The sequence below is a fragment of the Larus michahellis genome, chromosome 3 (assembly GCF_964199755.1).
Source record: "Larus michahellis chromosome 3, bLarMic1.1, whole genome shotgun sequence".
Taxonomy (NCBI): domain Eukaryota; kingdom Metazoa; phylum Chordata; class Aves; order Charadriiformes; family Laridae; genus Larus; species Larus michahellis.
In genome coordinates, this window is record NC_133898.1 from 80,838,693 (window position 1) to 80,859,319 (window position 20,627).

Consider the following 20,627-nt stretch of genomic DNA (forward strand, 5'->3'; position numbering starts at 1 on the left):
TGACCCCTGGGGTAACACCTAACCTATATACAAACTCTCGGCTAAGGAGGTTATTCCACTTTCAATCGATACCGACATCTCTGCATCACTGACGCTACCTGGCATTGGGGGAAAACTGCCTTGAAAGGAGCCTGCGGGAAGAGCACAGAGTTTTATCCTCACCGTCTGGTCCTGGCCAGGCTGCTCGGCTGCAGGGGAGCCGTGGCATCTTTTCTGCTGAGGGCAAGACTATTTCTCTGCTCCTCATTAGGATTTTGTTTAAGACATTTAAAATACAACCAGTTGGAGGAGAGGGTTGTCTGACCACACAGTAATAATGTCGAAAAACAACCTTTTGGTTACAGGTAAAGACAGTGACACTGAATTTAGAATCCTGCAAAGACGGGATGCTTTTCAGACGTGTGAGTGAGACCTCTATTAAAGGCGGATGCATATTATTAAATCTGCCTGCGGACTGGTCCGGGATATTTTTGCACACCTGCTATCCTGTGAAAGCTGTTTTTCGCCCACCAGGTCCGTCAAGAATGCTGACAGCCACTCCCAGCTTTGATTTTATCCTATCACCTTTAATGAGGCATAAACTGTACAGGCAGATGCCAGTTTATCAAACAATGTTGCAAGACAGACTGTAGAAAAAGCTCACAGCACATTAATTACGGGTCTTCGTTTGTTTGTGCAACTGCTGCCTGGAACACGTTGCTGCTGTTCTCCTTAGCAGCCCCGGTGCTCTGGCTTCCATCTCTTCTGCCCTTGGAGAGCACTCTTTCCCGAGCGCCTGCAGATAAAAGTCACTCTCAGTGATCAGATCGTGACATCTGCTAGATTACTCCAGTGCCATTGCCATTCCCTGTATAAATACGTTGGCATTTGTACTGTACTATGTAAACCCATTAAAAACAGGTAATAAAAAGGCTTATATAACTTCTTAAAGCTATAATTACCACTCCAGCTGTGGCGTTTTGTAGAATTCTGGGCATTATAGATTAATCCCTTTGCCAAATTACATTTTTTAATGAAAGATATTCATCCTCGAGCTTAGAAGTGTAAAAATAACAGTAAAATTGATTGCATCCAAAAAAGAAAAAAGGGAAAAAGCAGAGCCCAGAGTAACACCAAGGTAATCTTTAAACCATACAGAAAATAGGAGTTTGCTATAGAAATTCAGGGTAATTTTTAAGCAAAGTTGGATATCTGTCTGGGATTACAGTATAGATAAGTGGAAATACAGACAACAAACTAATATCACAAAAATCTTTGTGCAATAGCACATGAACTGCATATGAGATATCACTGCTTAATTCCTGTGAACTGGGATGGCTTTTTTAGAAACTGGCGATACATGTTTCCAATTTTTATACCAGTATCTGTTCAACAAAATTGCCAGCCCTCACTTTAAAGAGCAGGCAGAGTTTTGCTTGTTCAGAATGATTAGATAATTTAATAAAAGGCAGACCGTAAAAATCACTGTTGTTCCTCTCGAGGAGTGAAATACAGCTGCTGAAGGCAATAGTCACATTTCTAGATACCACAAAGTTTAGGGTTAAATAAATAAAGGGATGGCCCAGGGACAGCAGAGAGCTGCAGAGCATCTTCTACTGAAGGGCCATCTCATTCTTCTCCTTCCTGCAGCGAATAGATGCGCACAGGTATGGTTACGTATGTGAGCGAACACAAAAAAGCGTGACTCAAAAGTAAATCGTGATCTGTAATCCCCTCTCCAGGCCATTAATTATCAGCTATCTCTTTCATCAAATTGAGAGCACACGGCTCGGCTGTGGCGTTTGAATCTCTCCGTAGCTGGAGGGAAAAGAGAGCTTCTGCCCGTGCCTGGCGCTGAGCTGCCCGACAGCAAGATCAATCTTGTGTTAAGCTGCCTAAATAGCCCACGAGCTTGAGGAGCACTAATGGGAGACGGCACGAACGTACTTTTTTGCAGTTGTTATCTTCAAACCTACCAGTGGCGAGCTGAGAAGTGGTTTTAATGATCCACGCAGCTGAGCTTTAGCCTTGACAGCTGTTCAGACACGTATTTCTCAGCAGTGGTAAGTGGGTAATAGACCAATGCGGCCAATTTACTTCTCCATTGCTAACATCTAAAAGATAACAGAAAGAGACTCTTTCTCTGTGTTTTCAGTGGGATTTAAGGCACGGGAAGGAGTAAGGGCTGTACCTCCCTTGCAGAGCTGCTGGCTGCGTGCAGGCTCCAGGGAGGCCTGTCACTTGGGGCATGGAGAAATACTTCCAGGATTTCCAGCTGCAGTTTTAGGGAACAGAAGTGAGACCAGGCTTGCACCGAAGCCACCACTGAGAAGTCACCCGGGGAGCTATAAATATGTCATCCCGTGTTCCTCAGGGCTATCGGAGAGCTTTGGCACGTAAATCTGCAAGGCAATAAAACAGGACGCAGGATCAGAGGCACATGCATCTTCTGTGGGGAAGGACACCCTGTGCTTCTCTTCACGCAGCTGCTTTTAAAATGACCTTGTGAAAGTTTCTACACAAAACCTCTCTGTTTTCATGTGCACGGACCAACGCCACTCCAGATTTCAAAGAAATAGCCAGGAGTGTAGGAGGGAGGAGAGGGGAAAAAAGTCGTCCTTCGCTCTGTCCTGTAGATTTTGGCAAGTGGCTCATACCAAATCCAGCGGGCTTGTTAAGCAGAGTCGAAAAGAGCATTTTTATTCATTTACTCATTTTATGGGAGGAATGTTTGACTTCCATTAACAGTCCTTGGCGAATCCAGGGAATTCCCAGTGGTGTTTTTCCTTCCCGGGGTTTAATTTTGCACCGAGATCTGGGCAGACATTTTGACTAGCCAGAAGATAAACAGAAGCCTTGACAGTGGGTGGAGGCAGAAGATGGATGGTGGTAGGCAAAATGTTTGAACTGAAAATGGCCATAATCAATGGCCATTTCATCAATATCAAATCAAAATCAAATAAAAAATATTAAACAACTGTTGCAAAGGAGAGATTTTGCTACCAACAACATCCCAGGCAAGATGCCATTTATAAGCAGCAAAGACAGCACCGAAGCAATGAACTTCCATTGATGTTAAACTTTTTCTTCCAGAGATCCAGCATGATGCTCTCACCATAGACAAATTTGTATATGCAGGAGGAATTTTACATTTTTAAAGACTTTTCCCAGAGAAATGAAGGGAGCTGTAGAAATCTTCGGCACCTACATAGAAAGCAGATACGGTAGGACCAATGTCTGGTTTGGTTATCAGGGCATAATGCTTGCCGCTCTCAGTAGATATTGCATGCTCATATTTAGTTGCTGTTTCAGTGACTCTTTGCATTACGTGGCAGTACTTTGTGCCCTATTGGCTATATTTACCTCTAACGCTATCCCTCTTGGTTGGGAGGGGACAGGGAGGGGACACTATTTGCCGCCGACTGAAAAGGGAGCACGTTTTGCGGAAGCTGTGAAACTTTGCAGAAGCTGTATTTTCCAGCAATCACCTCAAAAAGGCCCATCCTCCAGCTGAACTGGAGGCGCATTCATTACGCTGCAATTTTAATTTACTTTGCTTCTTAACAGGCATTGCTCACATACAGGTGTCTCTGCAGGAGATTCCTGGGGGAAGAAATTAGTTTATAAATCCCTTGTTAAAATGGAGAGGATGCTGGAGAGGTGAGAATTTTTAAGGCACTATCTTAGTTCCCATTGATTCTCATGCTAATCCAGATAAGATTTCTCATTGTTCCTGAAATCCTTCTCTACCACTGTTCCCTTTTTCTCTATCTTTAGAAACCCTCTGTTCTTAACATTCAAAAGAGATGGGGAAGAAGCATGAGAAACTCAATCGTTTGTTAAAACACAAAAGCAAAATGAAAACACTGAGTTAAATTCATGAATTGTTCTTTACCAGGATCACTCTTAGCATGCTCACAAATTGGGGCTGGTCGGCTTTCTAAGAAAGCGAATATCTTGTACAAGGTTGGCATTTACAGTTACAGCTCAGCAATGACAAGAAGAGTGGCTGGATTCAAGTGTTTGAGCTTTCTGTTGAAGCTATACAATGAGAGATGAACAACAAACGAACCTGTGATGCTAAAACCGAGAAAGACCTTATAGTTTTTATTCTGCTCACTCAGACCTCTTTATTTGAATATGCATTGTTCAAGCTTTTAGGAAAACTGAGATTTCTCAAGGTTTAAACTTCAAGAGAAAGTTTTAAAATGTATTTTGGAACATTATACTTTTTGAGACTTGACCTTTATACTTCTGCCTTTAAGATTTTCTCCATTACCACTCAAACACAAACTTTTATTTTAATAGGACCTTCACATGCCATTATTTACTGACACCAGATACTCATACCCTAAAACAACTTTGGTGCTAAGGATTTTCTAATATAATTGTTTTGGCTAGCACTACTGCAACTCTTGTGCCTTGTCACCTTTATCCCTGCATTTAGTGTAGTCGACATACGTCCAAACCTCGCTTCCCTCAGCAGAGGCATGACTACTGTCCTCCAGATGATCGAGATGATTGGGTGTCAGGAGGATGGGGCCAGGCTCTTTTCAGTGGTGCCCAGGGACAGGACAAGAGGTAACGGGCACAAACTTGAGCAGAGGAACTTCCACCTAAACATGAGGAGGAAGCTCTTTACTCTGAGGGTGGCAGAGCACTGGCACAGGCTGCCCAGAGAGGTGGTGGAGTCTCCGTCTCTGGAGACATTCCAAACCCACCTGGACGCGTTCCTGTGCAACCTGCTCTGGGTGACCCTGCTCTGGCAGGGGGGTTGGACTAGTTGATCTCCAGAGGTCCCTTCCAACCCTGTGATTCTGTGATTCTATGAGGCCATTTCACTCGGAGGAGCAGAGTGATGCACAGGCACCCCTGTGCCAGCCCAAGCAACCTTCTGCTGATGAACTCCAGGTGATGTTCATGGATGGAGCTGGGTGCCCATCTCCTAAGCTGATACCAGTCATGGTTGTTGCAGTCACACTCTCCCTCTGCCCTCATAAATGTGTTCTTCCCTTGCACTAGCACCAGGGCTTCTCTGATCCCCTCGTGAGCCACATAAGGAGGGTGGAAACAGAGCAAAAGCATGCGGTTCTCAGACAGATCTGCTGCCAGAGCTAACCCGCTTTCCTGTGGCAAGCACCAGAGCCTGCCCAAGGGATGGATGGGAACCCCTGAGTAGTGGCAGGGGGAGAAGTGCCCTGATCCACATTGCATTTCCCCAGAGGCAAAAACCACCCAGAGGCTGTCCCACGTTGGCTGTAGGCTGACCAAAAGACAGGATGGTACCAAAAAAGGTGCCCAGGTCTATTAGGAAGCTGTTCCAAATAGAGTTTTTCTTGAGTTAGTTTTCATCGGGGTTATTGCCCAGTTATTGGCTTAGTTTAGGACAAAGGAGCCCCCCTCCTGCTACAGGAATATCAGGCAGGACTGCCACCTACCCCTTTCCAAGAGAAGCCTGCACTTAGGTTGGTTTAAAACAACCATGGAATTGCATTAACCTAATTTAGAAGAATAGCTTACAAAAAAAAAAAAAAAGAGGATGGCAATATTTAAATGACAGGGGGCATGCACCTGACCTGCCAGTGCTGCTGTGCTTGGAGCCACGCTTGAAATCCCACTTCTGCAGACAGATGACTGCTCCCTCCCTTGTCCTGTGTGCAGCTCCTCCGTCCTGCTGCCAGCAGGTCCGGTTGTCTGGCTGCTGGCGGGCTCCGCTTCTCCCAGTGCTCCCCTCTGACCTGCTCCCCGAGCAGCAGCCAGCTCCAGCTTTGCCCCAGGCTGTGAGCAGACAGGAGAGGTCAGAGAGGAGAAACGGAGGCTGCTGCCAGAGAGAGGACAGCCGAAAGGAGGGAGGAGGAGATCAGCGCAGAAAGCCTCTCTCTTGGCAGCAGGCAAGGCAGGGGCCCTGGAAATACAGTACTGCACACAGGGGACAACAGTCACAACCTTCATCCCCTGCTCGGTAAAAAAAATGGGGATTAGGTGTTTGTCTGTGTCCTGAACATCCCACCAGGGAACACATGCATTACTCTCCTGCCACCGATGCTTCTCCCCAGTTGAGGTTCCAGCTTCAGAAAATCCCACCAACCACCACAACCTGCTCATCGCTCAGTGATGGTTTCGCATTGTGACTTAAGACCAAAGGTGGACTGCACACTTCAATAATTCTGTGTAGTGTGTCCCCATGTTGAGACCAAAGGCCCCATGCTCTCCTGAGGAGGTAAGCAGGACCCTGCGCTGCCTCTTGGTCCTGCTCAGCTCATCCAGAGCCTTTCCCTAACCGGTGAAACCAAGGAAGTGTCACGAAATTTCCCAGCTGGCCTGTGCCGAGCTGGGAGAGAGGCTAGGACACAAAGTATAGATTTACAGGAGTAATTCTTTTATTCATGCACATGACTTGTCCCAGCCAAACTGGGGCACCCCAACTATGATTTCATGCAGGGTTCTCATACCCTTCAAACATTCAGGTCCAATACCATTTGACTAATCACTAACACCCACACTATCAAGTACTAATTGTAGTAAAACTTGGCAAAGCAACTCTATTTTTGCAGCATTCTTGCTGCTTGGCTATTGATCCAGACATCCCCGGAGTCAGCCTTGACAGAGTTACTTATCTGTAGCACCAGACGATGCTGGGAGGGTTTCAAAGACATGTCAGAGGGGTTAGGATGCTGGTGTAATCTTGGCTGTCCAGGGGTATCCTTTATCTTTCACAGACAGCTCTAACCTTCCACAAAGCAAAGTCCTCACTTCCAGGACCAGGCTGTCCTTTAGTTTGTTTTACTTAAGCATGAGCAATACCCAAGTCTCCAGGAAAATTCCACTGCCTCGTGGTATTACAGTGTATAATGTGAACTGATGTATATATTGTTATATATGTAATATATATATTTTATATACATATAAAAAAGCAAGTTACTAGCTCCAAGGAGACCTTATAGCAGCCTTCCAGTACTTAAGAGAGCCTACAGAAAAGGTGGGGAGGGACTCTTTATCAGAGAGCGTAGTGATAGGAGGAGGGGTGATGGTTTTAAACTGAAAGAGGGGAGATTTATGTCAGTTATGAGTAAGAAATTCTTTACTCCGAGGGTGGTGTGACACTGGAACAGGTTACCCAGGCTGGTTGTGGATGCCCCATCCCTGGAGGTGTTCAAGGCCAGGCTGGATGGGGCTTTGAGCAACCTGGTCTAGTGGGAGGTGTCCCTGCCCATGGCAGGGGGGTTGGAACTAGATGATCTTTAAGGTCCCTTCCAACCCGAACTATTCTATGATTTAATAACTTCCACACTATAAAGACGCCGGCGCCAGCCCCACGCCCGTGCCGGGGCACTGACCCACGCCCCGCGGGGCAACCCCGCAGCCCCCCGCGGGGCCGGGACGAGGGACAAGGGACTGGGACTGGGGCAGGGGCAGTGACGGGGGCAGGAGCAGGGGCAGGGACAGGGGCAGCCCCTCCCCGGCCGGCCCCGCTCGGGGCGGGGTCTCCCAACTTTCGGCGGCGGCCGCGGGGCCCGTCCCGCCGGCGGCAATGATCCCTGCGGCGGGGCGGGGGGGCGGCAGCGCCGGCCAGGGCGAGCCCCCGCCGCCATGCGCAAGGAACGGCCGCTCTGGCGGGGCCCGGCCTTCCGCCTCTGCCTGCTCTCGGCCGCCCTCTTCCTCTGCCTCCAGCTGGGCATGAGGCGATCATGGTGTCCGGAGGAGAAGCCCCGGGCAGCGGCGGCGGTGGCGGGGCGGTCGCCCCCGCCGTCCCGCGGCACGGAGCGGCAGGCGGCGGCGGCAGCGGCGGGCAGGCGGCGGGTCACCTACGTGCGGAGCGGGCGGCGGGGCAGCGCCGGGCCCGCCTGCTGCCCCCTGCAGCCCCCGGGCGGCCGCCGCAGGAAGGTAGGGAGGGCTGAGGGGGGTGGGAAGCGCCCGCCGCGTCGCGATAGGAGCGGCGCTGCGTCGTGACCGGAGCGGGGCCAGGGCGTCCCCTCTCCCCGCCTGAGGCGGAGGTGAGGGTGAGGGGGCTCCTGGGGCGTGTGGCTACTGGGGGACAGCCGACGGGAGCCCCGGCTCGCAGGTGTGGCCTCATCCCATCACTGAGATGTTGTCGGTACCTGAGAAGAGGTGACCGGCCGCTGTCGTGAGGTGAGGTGGTGGCATGGCGGCCTCCTCGGAAACTCATCGCGTGGTCAAGAAGTGCCCTGAGGGGCGCTGCTCGGCTGCCCGTCAAGGTGGAGCCGGGTGGTGTGGGGCTGAAGAAGGTCAGACCTTGGTCATAAAGGTAACCTTGGCCCAGAGCCCACCAGGCTTGCTCGGCAGGCTGAAACGCCCCTGGCAGGAGCAAGCTTGGGAAAAGTTCTTGGCCCTTGGCATTCTTGGCACTCAAAACCCATTTAATTCGCTGAAGGCCATCAAGAAGTGTGTCTAAGACGTGGTCTGCATGAGAACTAATGAATTAGTTAACAAGTTGGTAAATGGACCTGCAATTAGGTTCAGACAATGGTAATGACTTTAAAGCTTTTTGGAGATGTGAGGGCCGTCATTAGCATCTGGAGTTCCGGAAGAGCGAGGAGTGCCAGTACCAACCTCTTCCCCCAGTTAGCCGCATGTGTGACCAGCGGCAGGATGCTGCCTTCTTCACCCAGCTCCACCCCCTCTTTGGTTTTGGCAGGTGCCAGTCTTTTAGGAATCACTTATAGTTTCAGGTGTTTATTCTGTTGAGGTTTCTTTGCAGTCTTTCAAGGGGGACAAGCCATCTTTCAAAGGCTGGGAAAGAGTAGTTTGTCACTTCTTTAGAGGCCCTGCTGTTGGGGTGCAGGAGTAATGGTCTGTGTAGATACTTAAAGAAGCTAGAATGACCGTGAAGAGGAGCAAATGGGATTTTGCTAGAGATGGGACCAGCTTTCTGGTCAAAGTAAATAACTGTTCCTGATGTTTGCTTTGACAAGAATAAAACCAGAGCTATCTGTTGAATGTCTAAACTTTCTACTGTTCTTAAACTGAAGTTTTATTTGGGTTTGCTCCAACTCCCTTGGTGAAGAGACCTCTTGCTAACATCCAGACCACCATCTGAGCAGGTGTCCTGTGATCACAGGGTCTCATTTGCAAATCTGCCTTCTTTTCTTTGCCTGTGTGCCCCCAGTAATTTATTTTTTTTATATAAAGAGGAGGTGGACAATGAACTCGTGTATAGTTTGAATTTTAAATTCACCTCATCTTCCATGGGGAGTTGTGATGGAAAAATAGAACTGCTATTTTCTGTCCCTGGTTTTCTGAAAGGTTTAGAAGGAGAAATGAGATAATCCCTTACTTCCTTCACCACTGTAGCAACGATGAGGACAAAATCATTGTCACATATTTCTTCAGCGTAATGACTATGTGGCATCCTCATGTGTGGTGGTATTGATACCATGTTGATGTATCCAGTTCTTGCAGTGTCAGTTTTTGTGATTTTTGTTGTCAATGCCATGTTACTTGATGTTCTATTAAAGCCCAACTTGTAAGTGATTGTAATTATGGAATAAGTTCAGCATTCACGGAGGGTAAAAATTGTAATCATGTGGATTCAGATGGTTTCTTGAAAACATGTGCAAAAAACAGGAGGCAAAAGTAAAGCATATCCTCATTTGTTTAATGATTTTTCAGGAAATCCTAGTGGAGAAGTAGCATCAGGAGAGGCCGCTCGTCGTAGCGGAGAACTGGCCGCGCCTTGTGGTGTTGGAGAGCTCTGGAAAGCCCACAGCGCGTTTCGGTGTGTCTCTAGGTGAAGTGTGTGAAACATCGCTGCTGCGGTTTGTGGTGTTTGGCACGTTGCTGCTGAGGTCTCATTTGAATCCCACTGATTAAGTAAAATGCAAATATTACTGAATATAATATAGGGTGGAGTTGCCAGGTTAAGTTTGAGACCATCAGGTGTCTTCCGCGTTCAGCTATTTGACTTGAGTATTGTTGCTTCAGGCTAAGAAAACCTACTCAAAGTGAAGATAAGGCTTTGGAGGCAGTGGGAGTGAAATTCTGGGAATTACTGGTTTTGAAATAGAGTTGCTAAATAGAAATGGGGAGTGGGGAAGAAGTGATGAGAAAATAAAGTAGAAGTGGTCTGAGTACTGCCATTTTTTCTTGTGGATCATGCATGATGGCTAAAACAAAACTAGTGGGTGAATTATTTTGGTTTTATATTTGATTTTTGTCATCGGGAAACGTATTTGACTTCAGACTGTTTTAAGACAAGACGGGGGCTCTTATCAGAAAAAGACGCTTAAATTGGTGGTCTGTGGCTTCTAGCAGCAGCTCTGGAGAAAGGCGGCAGCGTGGAGCCACTGCCAGGGCAGAGTCGTGGCGTGTGGAAATGCTGCCTGGGGGAGAGGGACGGGCTCCCTGCTGTTCCAGGCTGGGATTGCCTCTTGCTGTGGGTTTTATCTGCTTTTGTGTCTTATATCTGTCCGTAAGCCACTGTCAGTCCGTTTTTGAAGCCTGCAGAGGCTTTCAGGTATATTTTTTTTTTTTTTTTTCCCCCTGCTGCTGATTGTGGTGGTGGTGGTGTTGGAATATGTTGCGATAAGTGAGCCAGCAGGATGGCAGTAACGAAAAATCAGCGTGGCCAGACTTTGCTCTGTTTTCCTGGTGCCACTTGGTTATAACTCTGCTCACACTTACATCACTGAGTTAATGCAGAAGACTGAGGAACAGAGTGTTTCCACAGGTCTGGATGAATATCTTGCTTTGTAGCCGCATGAAAAAATTGCAAAAAACATGCAGGGAAATTATCTCATGCCTACTTTGAATCACTACAAAGCTTCTTGAAGAAGAGTCGTGTTATTTCCCAAACACAACTTCAGTCAAACAACTAAGAGCACCAAAAGGGGAGAAATAAAGGAATAAAAAAAAAAAAAAAAAGACCCAGATATGATGGGAAATACTCCTCCATAAATGGCCCTTGCATCTGCTGGGAACTGCCTGTGCTGTCCTGCGCTTTCCCTGGCTGCTGGTAAATCTCCGTGTCAGCGGAGAGAGTGACCGTGTGGCAGGTGGGAGGGTTTGACCACCACGGTTACAAGTGTCGGTTTGTGCCTTAAGATGCGCGCATAAAAATTGCTGACGGAAAGCAGCAGGGAATAAAGTAATTTAGCTGTGTGACGGCTCTGGGAGCTGCCGGAGCTGCCTGTTCTGGTGCCTTTGGGAGCTGTGTTGCTCCCAGCTGTTTTGCTCCCGGTGGAGCTTACCAAAAAGCAGATGCTGTTGCTCTTGCTGACAAATAATAAACAAAATTCGTCACTGGGAGCATATGGTGGTCTTCTTCAGATGAGCAATACGTTATGCTGCAAATGTAAAGCAAATGGAAGTTTGTAATCCCATTTGTATTTTGGTGGGAGTGCTTAAAACTGCCTTGTTGATAATAAAATGCCCAACTACATTTATAAACTGTGATTCTAAGTCCCGGTTGTGTTAAGCGCTAGTCTGGTAATGTATGGAACAGATAAAACCTCCAGCTACATGGAAACACAGAATTTTTGCCACATGTACCTGCTCTTGCAATAGTTGTTAGTGAGGTCTGCACCCACACAGCGCTAGAGACACGTGAGGTGAGTTTTAAATTTTATTGTAGGATGTGATGGTAAAAAAAATAATAATAATTTTGTTGCATTTGGAATTTGAAATAACAGCAAATTCTTATCACAGTGACTGCAATAAGAAGGTTATGTTGGCTCCCGTGCTCTGAAATGCTCTGAAATCCCGTCAGGTTCAAAATAACCTCATGCAATTTAGCGTTACATTATTGCTCAGATTTTACTTAAATTATACATTTGGGTTTTAATTTTAAAATGACAGTGCCACTTATGTTTATGTCAGTGATACGTAGGGCTTACACAAAGAGTCCTTGTTAATTCTTCTACAAATCTGGTAAAAAAAATACCGCAGGTGTTTTCATTGTCTTATCAGTATGTATAGTGTTTTCAAGCTGACTTCATGCCTTTAAAAATCTGGTAAACTTTGGGCAGGAAGTTCCTCTGATGAGCAGGAGCCAAAATTCTTGGAGAAAACTTGGTTATTCTGAAGTCAAATGTATCCGTCTGTTTTTCCGTATCCCACGGTGTAATAGCTGGCCCATGTTGGATTGGGACTTAACTTTTATAGCCGTTTATTCATTATGTATGCCTGGAGCAATGTTTTAACGTTACAGCAAAGTTGAACATGACAGTGCTTTGGAAGCTGTGCAGCGAGTCACATCGGGCTGTGTTTAAAGCAGCAGATTTGCCCAGGCTGAGCCAGAAGAAGGGGCAGCAGCATGGGACGAGGCAGCGTTTTGGATTTCTTGGTGAATTTAAACCCAGAGCTTGTTCCAGGCACCTCACCTGTGTACCAGACATGACAAGGTTTACAGCGTTCTCTAAATGCTGCACTGAGGAGTGAATAGCATCCCAGCTTTGACAAAGTGAGTTGCAGCTGTGATTCTGTTACAGAAGAGTGTGATGCTGAAGAGCTGAATATTGGTTATCCTTTTGAGTGTTCCTACTTTCGGGCACCTCCTTTAACCATAGGTAGACTGGAGAGGCTGGAGAGAGTCTCAATGGGAGGAAAAAGGCATTAAGAAGTGCAGGAAGGCAGGCCTGCAGGGAAAGCCTGGCAGAGCTGCTACTTGTTTTGAATAGGGAAAAGTAGGTTTTGAGAGGAATGTGCCAAGACTCTTCAAAGTGGAAAAAAAAATAATTTTTTTTGAAGGACATAATGAGCGATTGTTCCCAAGGTCCGCTGCAAGTAGGACAAGAAGTAACTGGCTTAATTTTCAGGCAAGATATTAGGAAAATCTTTTAACACTGTGGTTGAGTAAGCAGTGGAAAGGCTCCCTAGAAGAAACGTGGACTTTGGGTAGCCACACAGGGAAGGTCTAGCTATCCTTAGTTGTGCTTCAGGGGAGGGAGGTAGGGTCCAGTCAGCCTTCTGAGGTCTCTCCATCTACATTCACCTGCTCTGCAATTAGAGAAGCAGTCTGGCAGGTACAGCGTGATTAGCCATACTGGAATTTAGCCTGAACAATGATCTAACATCAATGTAATAAAAAAGAGGTAATGGAGTCTTTAAAGACTGTAAGTGATCCTTGCACTGGCTTAATACCTCACTAGAGAGACCGAACTCCATCGTAATTGTCCTGTGGTGACTTAGTGGACCTCAGAGGAACTTGACAACTTTTTCCCTCCGGCACTTGGAGGTCTCTGGCTAAATATAAACCAACCCAAAGCTGCTTAGCTTGTAAGATTAGCACAAGGTAGGAGCTTGTGGCTTCGGGACATGAGTATCTGGGAACAGCTGTGAGAGCCTTGCTTGGTTTTTGTTCAGATATTCGGGCTAATGGCATAGGCTGAGAGAGGTTAGGTATTGTGTTTGGAAGAAAAGAACAAACTTCTATTGACAGCAGTTTTCAACAGCAGGCAACCAAATCTGGGGAGAGGCAGCTAGCTCTGCCTCTAAACGGGGGCAGCTGAGGCACCGGAAGGTACCCAAGCACAAGAATCCTTCTCTAAGTAGCCAAGCAAGGGCAATACTGGCCTTTCGCTGTATTTTAACTGCAAAGGAAATGTGTTTATGGTAGACCGTAAAGAGGAGATGGTGATATTGTTTCTGACAGTGATGTCACTTGTGAGATTGTGAGGTAAATGATCACTCAGAATAACCTTGATTCTTACACACTTTTTATTACCTAAAATAAGTTCTTCGTTCATGAATTTTTGAGTAGCAGCTGGGCAATATTATCCTTCAGAAAGTCATTACAGCTTTATGAGACTTAATTATATCCAACAATATAGATTTCTTTCAAATAGCTAGTCAAGGCTTTCTTTCAGCATATAAAGGCAGGGGGATAATATTTTCTAGATAACTGTGGCACAGAAAAAAATGTTTTTCAGGGTATATGAGCTTTCCTGCATAAGGACATAACCCAGGGAAACAGATAGTAATTTCTTCTGCAGATACCTTGCTCCATGATGGCTGCTGCAGTTGTGCTATCTTTTTCTTGAACCAGGCTAGATGGTCCACGGGCCTTTTACAAAACGTGAATCCTTTATACCTGTGGTAGCAGGTGCAGGAAAAAAAATGCTTTTTTTGATCCAGCACCGTTTGCTGACTTCAGCTCAAACTGTAGAAGGGGACTGCTATGTGGGAAAGTGACCCACACTGCCCTCCTGCCCACATGGTGATGCTCAGAGAGTGGCTGAGCAGCTCAGGACGTGGCCTCTGTGTTCCAGTAAGGGGCAACAATTCGGTCAACAGGTCCTCTGCTCTCACCTCTTTCTTCACCCCTCCATGGTTCACTGTGTTTTGGGTGCTGGATTGGGTTGCCTGGTGTACTGCTGGTTATCAGACCTTATTAGCAGCGAATGAACGAGCAGGGCTTGCCTTCACATTCTGTGTAGGTGCTCGGAGGAGGAAGGATGTCTCCTGCAGGAGAGCAGCTGTCAAGCAGGAGGTGGGAGGAGGTGAGTGCTGGTACGAAAGTCAGTTGCACAGCAAGTCAGTCTTGTCATGGGAAAAGAGCAAGAGTCCCTGAAACGCAGAAATTTTGACAGCCTTGAAGAGAATGAGCAGAGTTAGTACCAAAAATCATCTTTTGTCACGTTTCATGTTTTATATGAGAAATAATAGAAGTGAGGACAGTTTTGAACATGTGGCTTTCCTTATTCCAGCAGTTCTCAAGGTGGACAATCTTTTCCAAAACTTCCCTCTTTGGAAAGAGAAGAGGACAGAAAGAGAGATCTGGGACAAGTAAAATTCTCCCAGGAAGCCTTAGGGTTTTTCCTCTGCATCTCTGACCTTTAGCTGCTTTCTTTTGAGACAAATATTTAACTTTGTCACTAGTAAGATTTTCATCCCAGTTTGTTCAGTCAATTTGCACCAACATTTACCCATCCAGCCAGGCAGTTAAGAGATGTGCATCTGCTTCAAAGCTGCACGGTAGTTGCTGCCATGCCAGATGTAGAATTTGGAGGCTTAGATAGCGTTAATGAGGGTCCTCTAGTCTTCACACAAGCAGTTTGGTTTGGTTGTGGTGGACCATGCTGTCCTCCTCCTGCAGACTGTTAGTGATGGCTGTCACTCACAGCGCAGCTTAGATAAAATACTTAACGTGTAGGTGAGAAAGTCCGTGAGAAGCACGGCTAATCTTTGATGGCATCTGCAGCAGCCCCCTCTTATCGCTTGTTCTAATATTAACTTGGAGCTGTGTTTATCTTGGACGGCCGTTCAGTGCTCCAGAGCTGTGTGCAGTGGATGCGAGTCATTTAATCAACTCAAGTGGCGTCGTAGCTAGGAGATACGCACCAAGATGCTTTTGTGTGTGATGAAACATTGTCCAGAGCCCTTCTGTGCTGTTGAAGTCTAAGATCAAATGTTCACTGGAATAAGTAAAAGTGCCTGTGGGGGGGAAGAGATTTGATTTAATTTTTCTTTTAATTGTATTGCATGTATGTCCTGAAATCTATAACAAACATTACTCCCCCTGATGTTGTTTATGTTAGTGTTTCTCTGTACAAGAGTGACAGGGTGACACGCTGTCCTATTTTGAGTCTAAGGGTAATAGAAACCATGTGCGCAAATGGACTCATGCCTTGGGTAACGGAGAGATGAAAGCCATGATTTTGAACTTGCTCTTACGGCAACAACTTGTTCACTTTAAGCAGATGGCTGAAACGTTCCCAGCTGTTTGTGCAGTACTAAGTGGAAGAGTTTTGATCTTCAATGACACATGTTTTCCCCTGCCTGATCTTCTGTCCCATCTTCAGCAGTCTTGCTTTTAAATGTGGCATCAGGCTCAGGTGCCATCAAGAAAAGTGCTGTTTGTGAGGTGCTCATGGACGGCACTGTCAGGGAATGAGTGGACGGGGTGTCCTTACGTGACTGCTGACCCCTTGAAGAGCACAAGTCCTGGGTCTGGCTCTGGGGGAACCCGTTGGTGGTTGTTTTGCTTGTTTTTTCATTTTTTGCAACATTTAAAAACTAGACCTGTAATTTATGTCCTCCCTGACACACGTGTAAATACGATAAATAAACCTTTCCTTATGTCTTTGTGCAATAATAAATGTAATAGTTCCAGCAGCTGTTGCCACATGCACAGAAACCTTGTTTCTCACCCAAGTCTGTACGCTCTGCAGACGGGAGCAAAATTGCTTTGCAGTGTTCTTCGAACGTCAGTACCACAGAACTATTTTGGCTTTGCAGATCCCTTGTGAAGAACGTCCTTCCTGCTGCCACCTCTCCCTGTCATGCAATGGGGGCTTCTCTTGTCTCTGGGAATATAGAACCAGGAGGACTTTTCAGTGAGCCGTTGGCTTCTGAAGTCTCTTAGGATTTTCAGGTCAAGCCAACTGCTTCTGATTTTACACAGAAAACCTTTGGGCTCACATGCTTGTTGCAGAAGGAGCTAACTAACAGCTCATTTAACAAGTGACTCACATTACTTCGGGTTCCACTTTCTGATAGATTTCGGGTGCACTGCTGTAGGTTTTTCTGGAAGTGACAAAATTCTGGGTCATTTCCAGGACTGACCTTGTGGCTCCCGCAGACTGAAGGCATTGAACCCTCTGCTCTTCTTGGTGTGTGGAAGACAAACTTCGTGGGCCTTGAGAGCTTAGCAGGGAAAGGCCTGCAAAGAGTCAGTTAGGCAACTCATCTCTCTTAGGGATATTGCTAAAATAGTGGATGCTCTGTGCTCTTGCTACTAGTTTCGATGAGGTAATAAGTCACTATTTTTTGGGTATCTGTGACAGGGTGGTCTGCTGGGGAAAATTAACCTAGATGAAAAGTAAGCAAAGCAGCAAATATGGGTGATGTGCCAGGAGCTGGACCTGGTTGGGAAATGTGTGCTGTTGAAAATGGTGTTAGAACCAGCGAAGGTTGGCATGGGAGAGTTGCCGTCACTACTTTAACCTCCCCAGCTTTTCCCCATCCATCCCCAGCCCTCTTCCTCATTCCTCTCCTAACAGCTAGCTAAGTCAAATAATTAACTGGGAGCTTCAAAGTCAGTGCCCTTTATTTAGCATCCTCTTTCATATTTTACAAAGAGACAGTGTTTGAAATGCTAGGGGGAAGAGATGGTAATGTCTATTGGTATGGCATGTAGTGTTAAATAATACTTGCCACTTAGAAGCCTAAAAATGATAAGAATCAGCTTGAAATCCTTCCTGCTCCCTGAACAGTTGACGGCAGTAGTGGAGGATCGAGATTTATCCCAGAGATGAACGCTGTAGGGTAGGAGCTGCCTGAAAAAAACCCAAAGGAAAATAAAATTTGTTAATACTGATGTTGTGTCTCTTTTTGGGCTTTCCACATGGTTGTTCTGCGGCACTGAAGCTTTCAAATAAGTGAACTTTGTTTCATCCTGAATAGAGCAAAGCAATGGTATCTTGTTCCTTTTCTCTCGCTCTTTTGAGAAAATTAGACAAGAAGCGATTATGTGTCAATTGGCTGCTGCTGAGCTGATGTGTTTCTTGTTAGATGTCTTGATTAATGGTTTGATCTTGCAATTATTATTCGTTATGAAATCTGGGAATTCTGGGTACATCAGGAGCTCTGGGTCAAACCATGTAGCTGTTCAGTGCCATATTCTCTATAATGCCCAGAATTAGTAATAAAACATTGGAAAATGTCCTTAACTAAAGAGGATGGTGCATATTTACCCAAGCCCATCCTCCACGGGCTTATGATACTTGGGTCTATACTTGTCTTGAACAAAAACTATTTCAAAATTGTGTGCTTTGAAACAAGCTTTATTTTCTTCTTTACAAATTGGAAAATAAACGTATTGTCTTGTGCTTAAAATCCTAACAACTTGTATGCCAGCTCTTGTTCCCTTTCTGGACATGGGGAACTGATTCCCCAACACGCTGTTTTATTTTGCTTGGAAGACTTTTGCATAGCTCTAGACTAAGGGCAGTAATATGTAATCATTTTAAAAACCAGAAAGGGAGTATGGGTGTAGACATTTAAAGCTAGTATACATTTCATTCTGTGGAGCTCTGTTACCTTGCTTTATTAACTAAAGCTTGTATGAAATAAGGAGTTGAAGAAGAAGAAAGTGAAGTTTGGCTTTCTAAGTCTTCCCTGGCTATGCAGTAAAACTCAGTATGATCAAGTAATCAAGTGAATGTTGGATTGGAGGGAGCATAGAATCTCTAAGCACTACGTCTACCCATCTTTTAAATACCTCCAGGGATGGTGCCTCAACCACTTCCCTGGGCAGCCTGTTCCAATGCTTGAGAACCCTTTCAGTGTAAAAATTTTTCCTAATATCCAGTCTAAACCTCCCCTGGCACAACTTGAGGCCATTTCCTCTTGTCCTGTCACCTGTTCCTTGGGAGAAGAGACCGATCCCCACCACTCTACACCCTCCTTTCAGGTAGTCATAGAGGGCAATAAGGTCTCCCCTCAGCCTCTTCTTCTCCAGGCTAAACATCCCCAGCTCCTTCATCCACTCCTCATAAGACTGATGGAAGCCCCTAGGTACTTATGATGAATATTTTCCATTTTACCTTAGGTTTTACATTGTGAAATCTAAATACCTGTAGAATTTACTCAGCCTTTCTGTTTACCCATGGATAAGAATTAATGATACTTTACTTGCAGATGCCTGGTGACAAATACTGCCCTCGCCTGCTCCCCTGGCACAGAAGGTCCAGCTGGTCCTTGCCCAGGAGGGGCAGATGAAGGGGAAGGGATTTTCTGATGCTTCAGATCGCCCTTTAGGCTGGAAGGTGTGGTGGACTGTTTCTGTTTAGACATTTGCACTCCACTTGGATGAGAGGGAAAACTGTGCAAGTGTCAAATGCTTTTATTTGTGTGAAAGCATTAAGTTTTACTTTAAAGCACCTTCTTTTTCCACAGTTTTTAGCCTCAGGCAGAGCCTGCTGAAGTCAGTGGATAGGCTGCCAGAGGCATCCTTATCTGTAAATCACAATTAGAGTGCTGGAATCTTTGCAAAATAAACTCGGCTTATCTAGCTAGCTGAGTATTTACTGATGAATTCTGTTTGTTGCACGCTGTGGTTTGAATATTGCAGTGAAATCAACCTAGAGCAAAATAGCTTCCCCCCCTCCACATTGTATGGATTATGACATCTGCCATATTTTCTCAACCAAAGCACTTCATTTAAAGCAGTTATGAATACAGGTTGAAACCGTGACCTTGCCTCTGCTTAGCTAAAGTCTGAATTTGACAAGCAGTGACCAGTAGTTGCTGTATCTGTTTCTTGCTGTTATCCTTAAGTGTTGGCAAAGGCATGCAGGCACTGGAAATAATTCAGCTGATTGAGTTTCATGCTGCTTAAGCAGTTTGAAGAATTTGCTTCTATAAATTTCAATCTGTTCTGGCTCCTGGTTTTATCTCCATCAGATATAAATTATCACGCTGTCAGCCTCTGGATAGCACTGGAATGCTGCTGCACAATTTATTTATTTTATTTTATTACCATAGCAAAGAAATCCCACTTGACTGTTTTTAAAGCCGTGTGTCTCTTCGCAGAGTAAAATCAATCTCTCTTTTAATAACTGTGTATTTCTCCATGATGTTGCTGGGATTTCCAATGGCAGAGCTGTCAGCCTTTGGTGACCTTTGAAGGTCCGAGGAGGAGTTCCCGGTGCAACGCTGCCCTTTCCTACCTCTGCAGCTCCCAGCTCCTTTCATCACAGTGGATTTTTTCCTCAGAGGTAGTGAGGGGTGGTAGTTATGCTATGTAAATAATAAATTAGATGCAGTGCTTTTCGCATTCATAAGTGCCTACAAAATAGTATTTTGGCAAGTGTTCTGAAAGATGAGCTTCCTGTAAGTCACAAACCTGCACTCAGGCTGAAGCCCAGGTCTACCAGTGAATTTAGGGGAGGGGTGTCCACGATGGTTAATTTAAACCGGGTAAGCCATTTCCCAATATCCATTTCTTATGGAAGTCAGGGTTTCGATTTGAATTCAATGGAGCATTAGTCCTCTAAATTCCTTTACAAATCTGGCCGTGTCATGTTAGTTTTGGAAGCTGCTCTTTATTTTTCCAAAGCCATTTCTTAGTTATTAAAGGGGTATAAATTCTGTCACTTAAAGTCGGTGCCAGGCATCCTTTTTTTTTTTTCCTGCGTATGCTTTTCTTATGAGACGCTTGTTTGGGGGAAAAGACACACAACTGAAAGCATAGTTGGAGAGAGCTTGAGTGTGGGCTTTGCGTGTGAAACGTGGAACCTCCCACGGCATCGAAGCTGTTGGTGTTCTGCGTGGAGGTTGCCAGCACGGCTTGCCTGTGGGTTAGGCCAGCAGTTCCCTCCTGAGCCTGAGAGCTGTGATTTGTGTGTGTGTGGCTACATTTCATACTGTCAGGTGGGAAATCAGAAGCAAAAGGAGCAGAAAATAAACATGAATATTAACAAAAGGAGAGCAGAGGTGAAAGGCTTGGTGATTGCTGCCTTTCCAGGGGTTGTTATGTATGCATGTTCAGGCTGATTTGCTCTACAAGGGTAAAGACTCTGTCGGTTTCAATTACCGTGCAGTGGCTCAAAGCTTTTCTAATGAGAATTGAAGTCAGAAAATTGTTTTCTTGGTTTCAGTGTAAAACTTTGCATTCAAGACATATTGCTTTTTTCCTTTTCCCTGCTAAGCATAAGAGCATTACTTATGGTGCAAACTGCAGCCTTGGG

At 45.7% G+C, this 20,627-nt stretch overlaps 1 protein-coding gene across 2 annotated transcripts in view; it reads left to right on the forward strand.

The window, feature by feature from the left end:
- Positions 1-7,460: 7,460 nt before the first annotated feature.
- METTL24 (methyltransferase like 24) overlaps positions 7,461-20,627 on the forward strand; it is a 49,835-nt gene continuing 36,668 nt past the window's right edge. The window contains exon 1 of one of the 2 annotated variants that reach the window (XM_074580953.1): positions 7,461-7,863. In XM_074580953.1, the coding sequence (XP_074437054.1) occupies positions 7,570-7,863 (294 nt within the window). In that variant the 5' untranslated portion in view covers positions 7,461-7,569. The remainder of the gene's footprint in view (positions 7,864-20,627) is intronic. The other variant, XM_074580954.1, reaches the window with a different exon arrangement.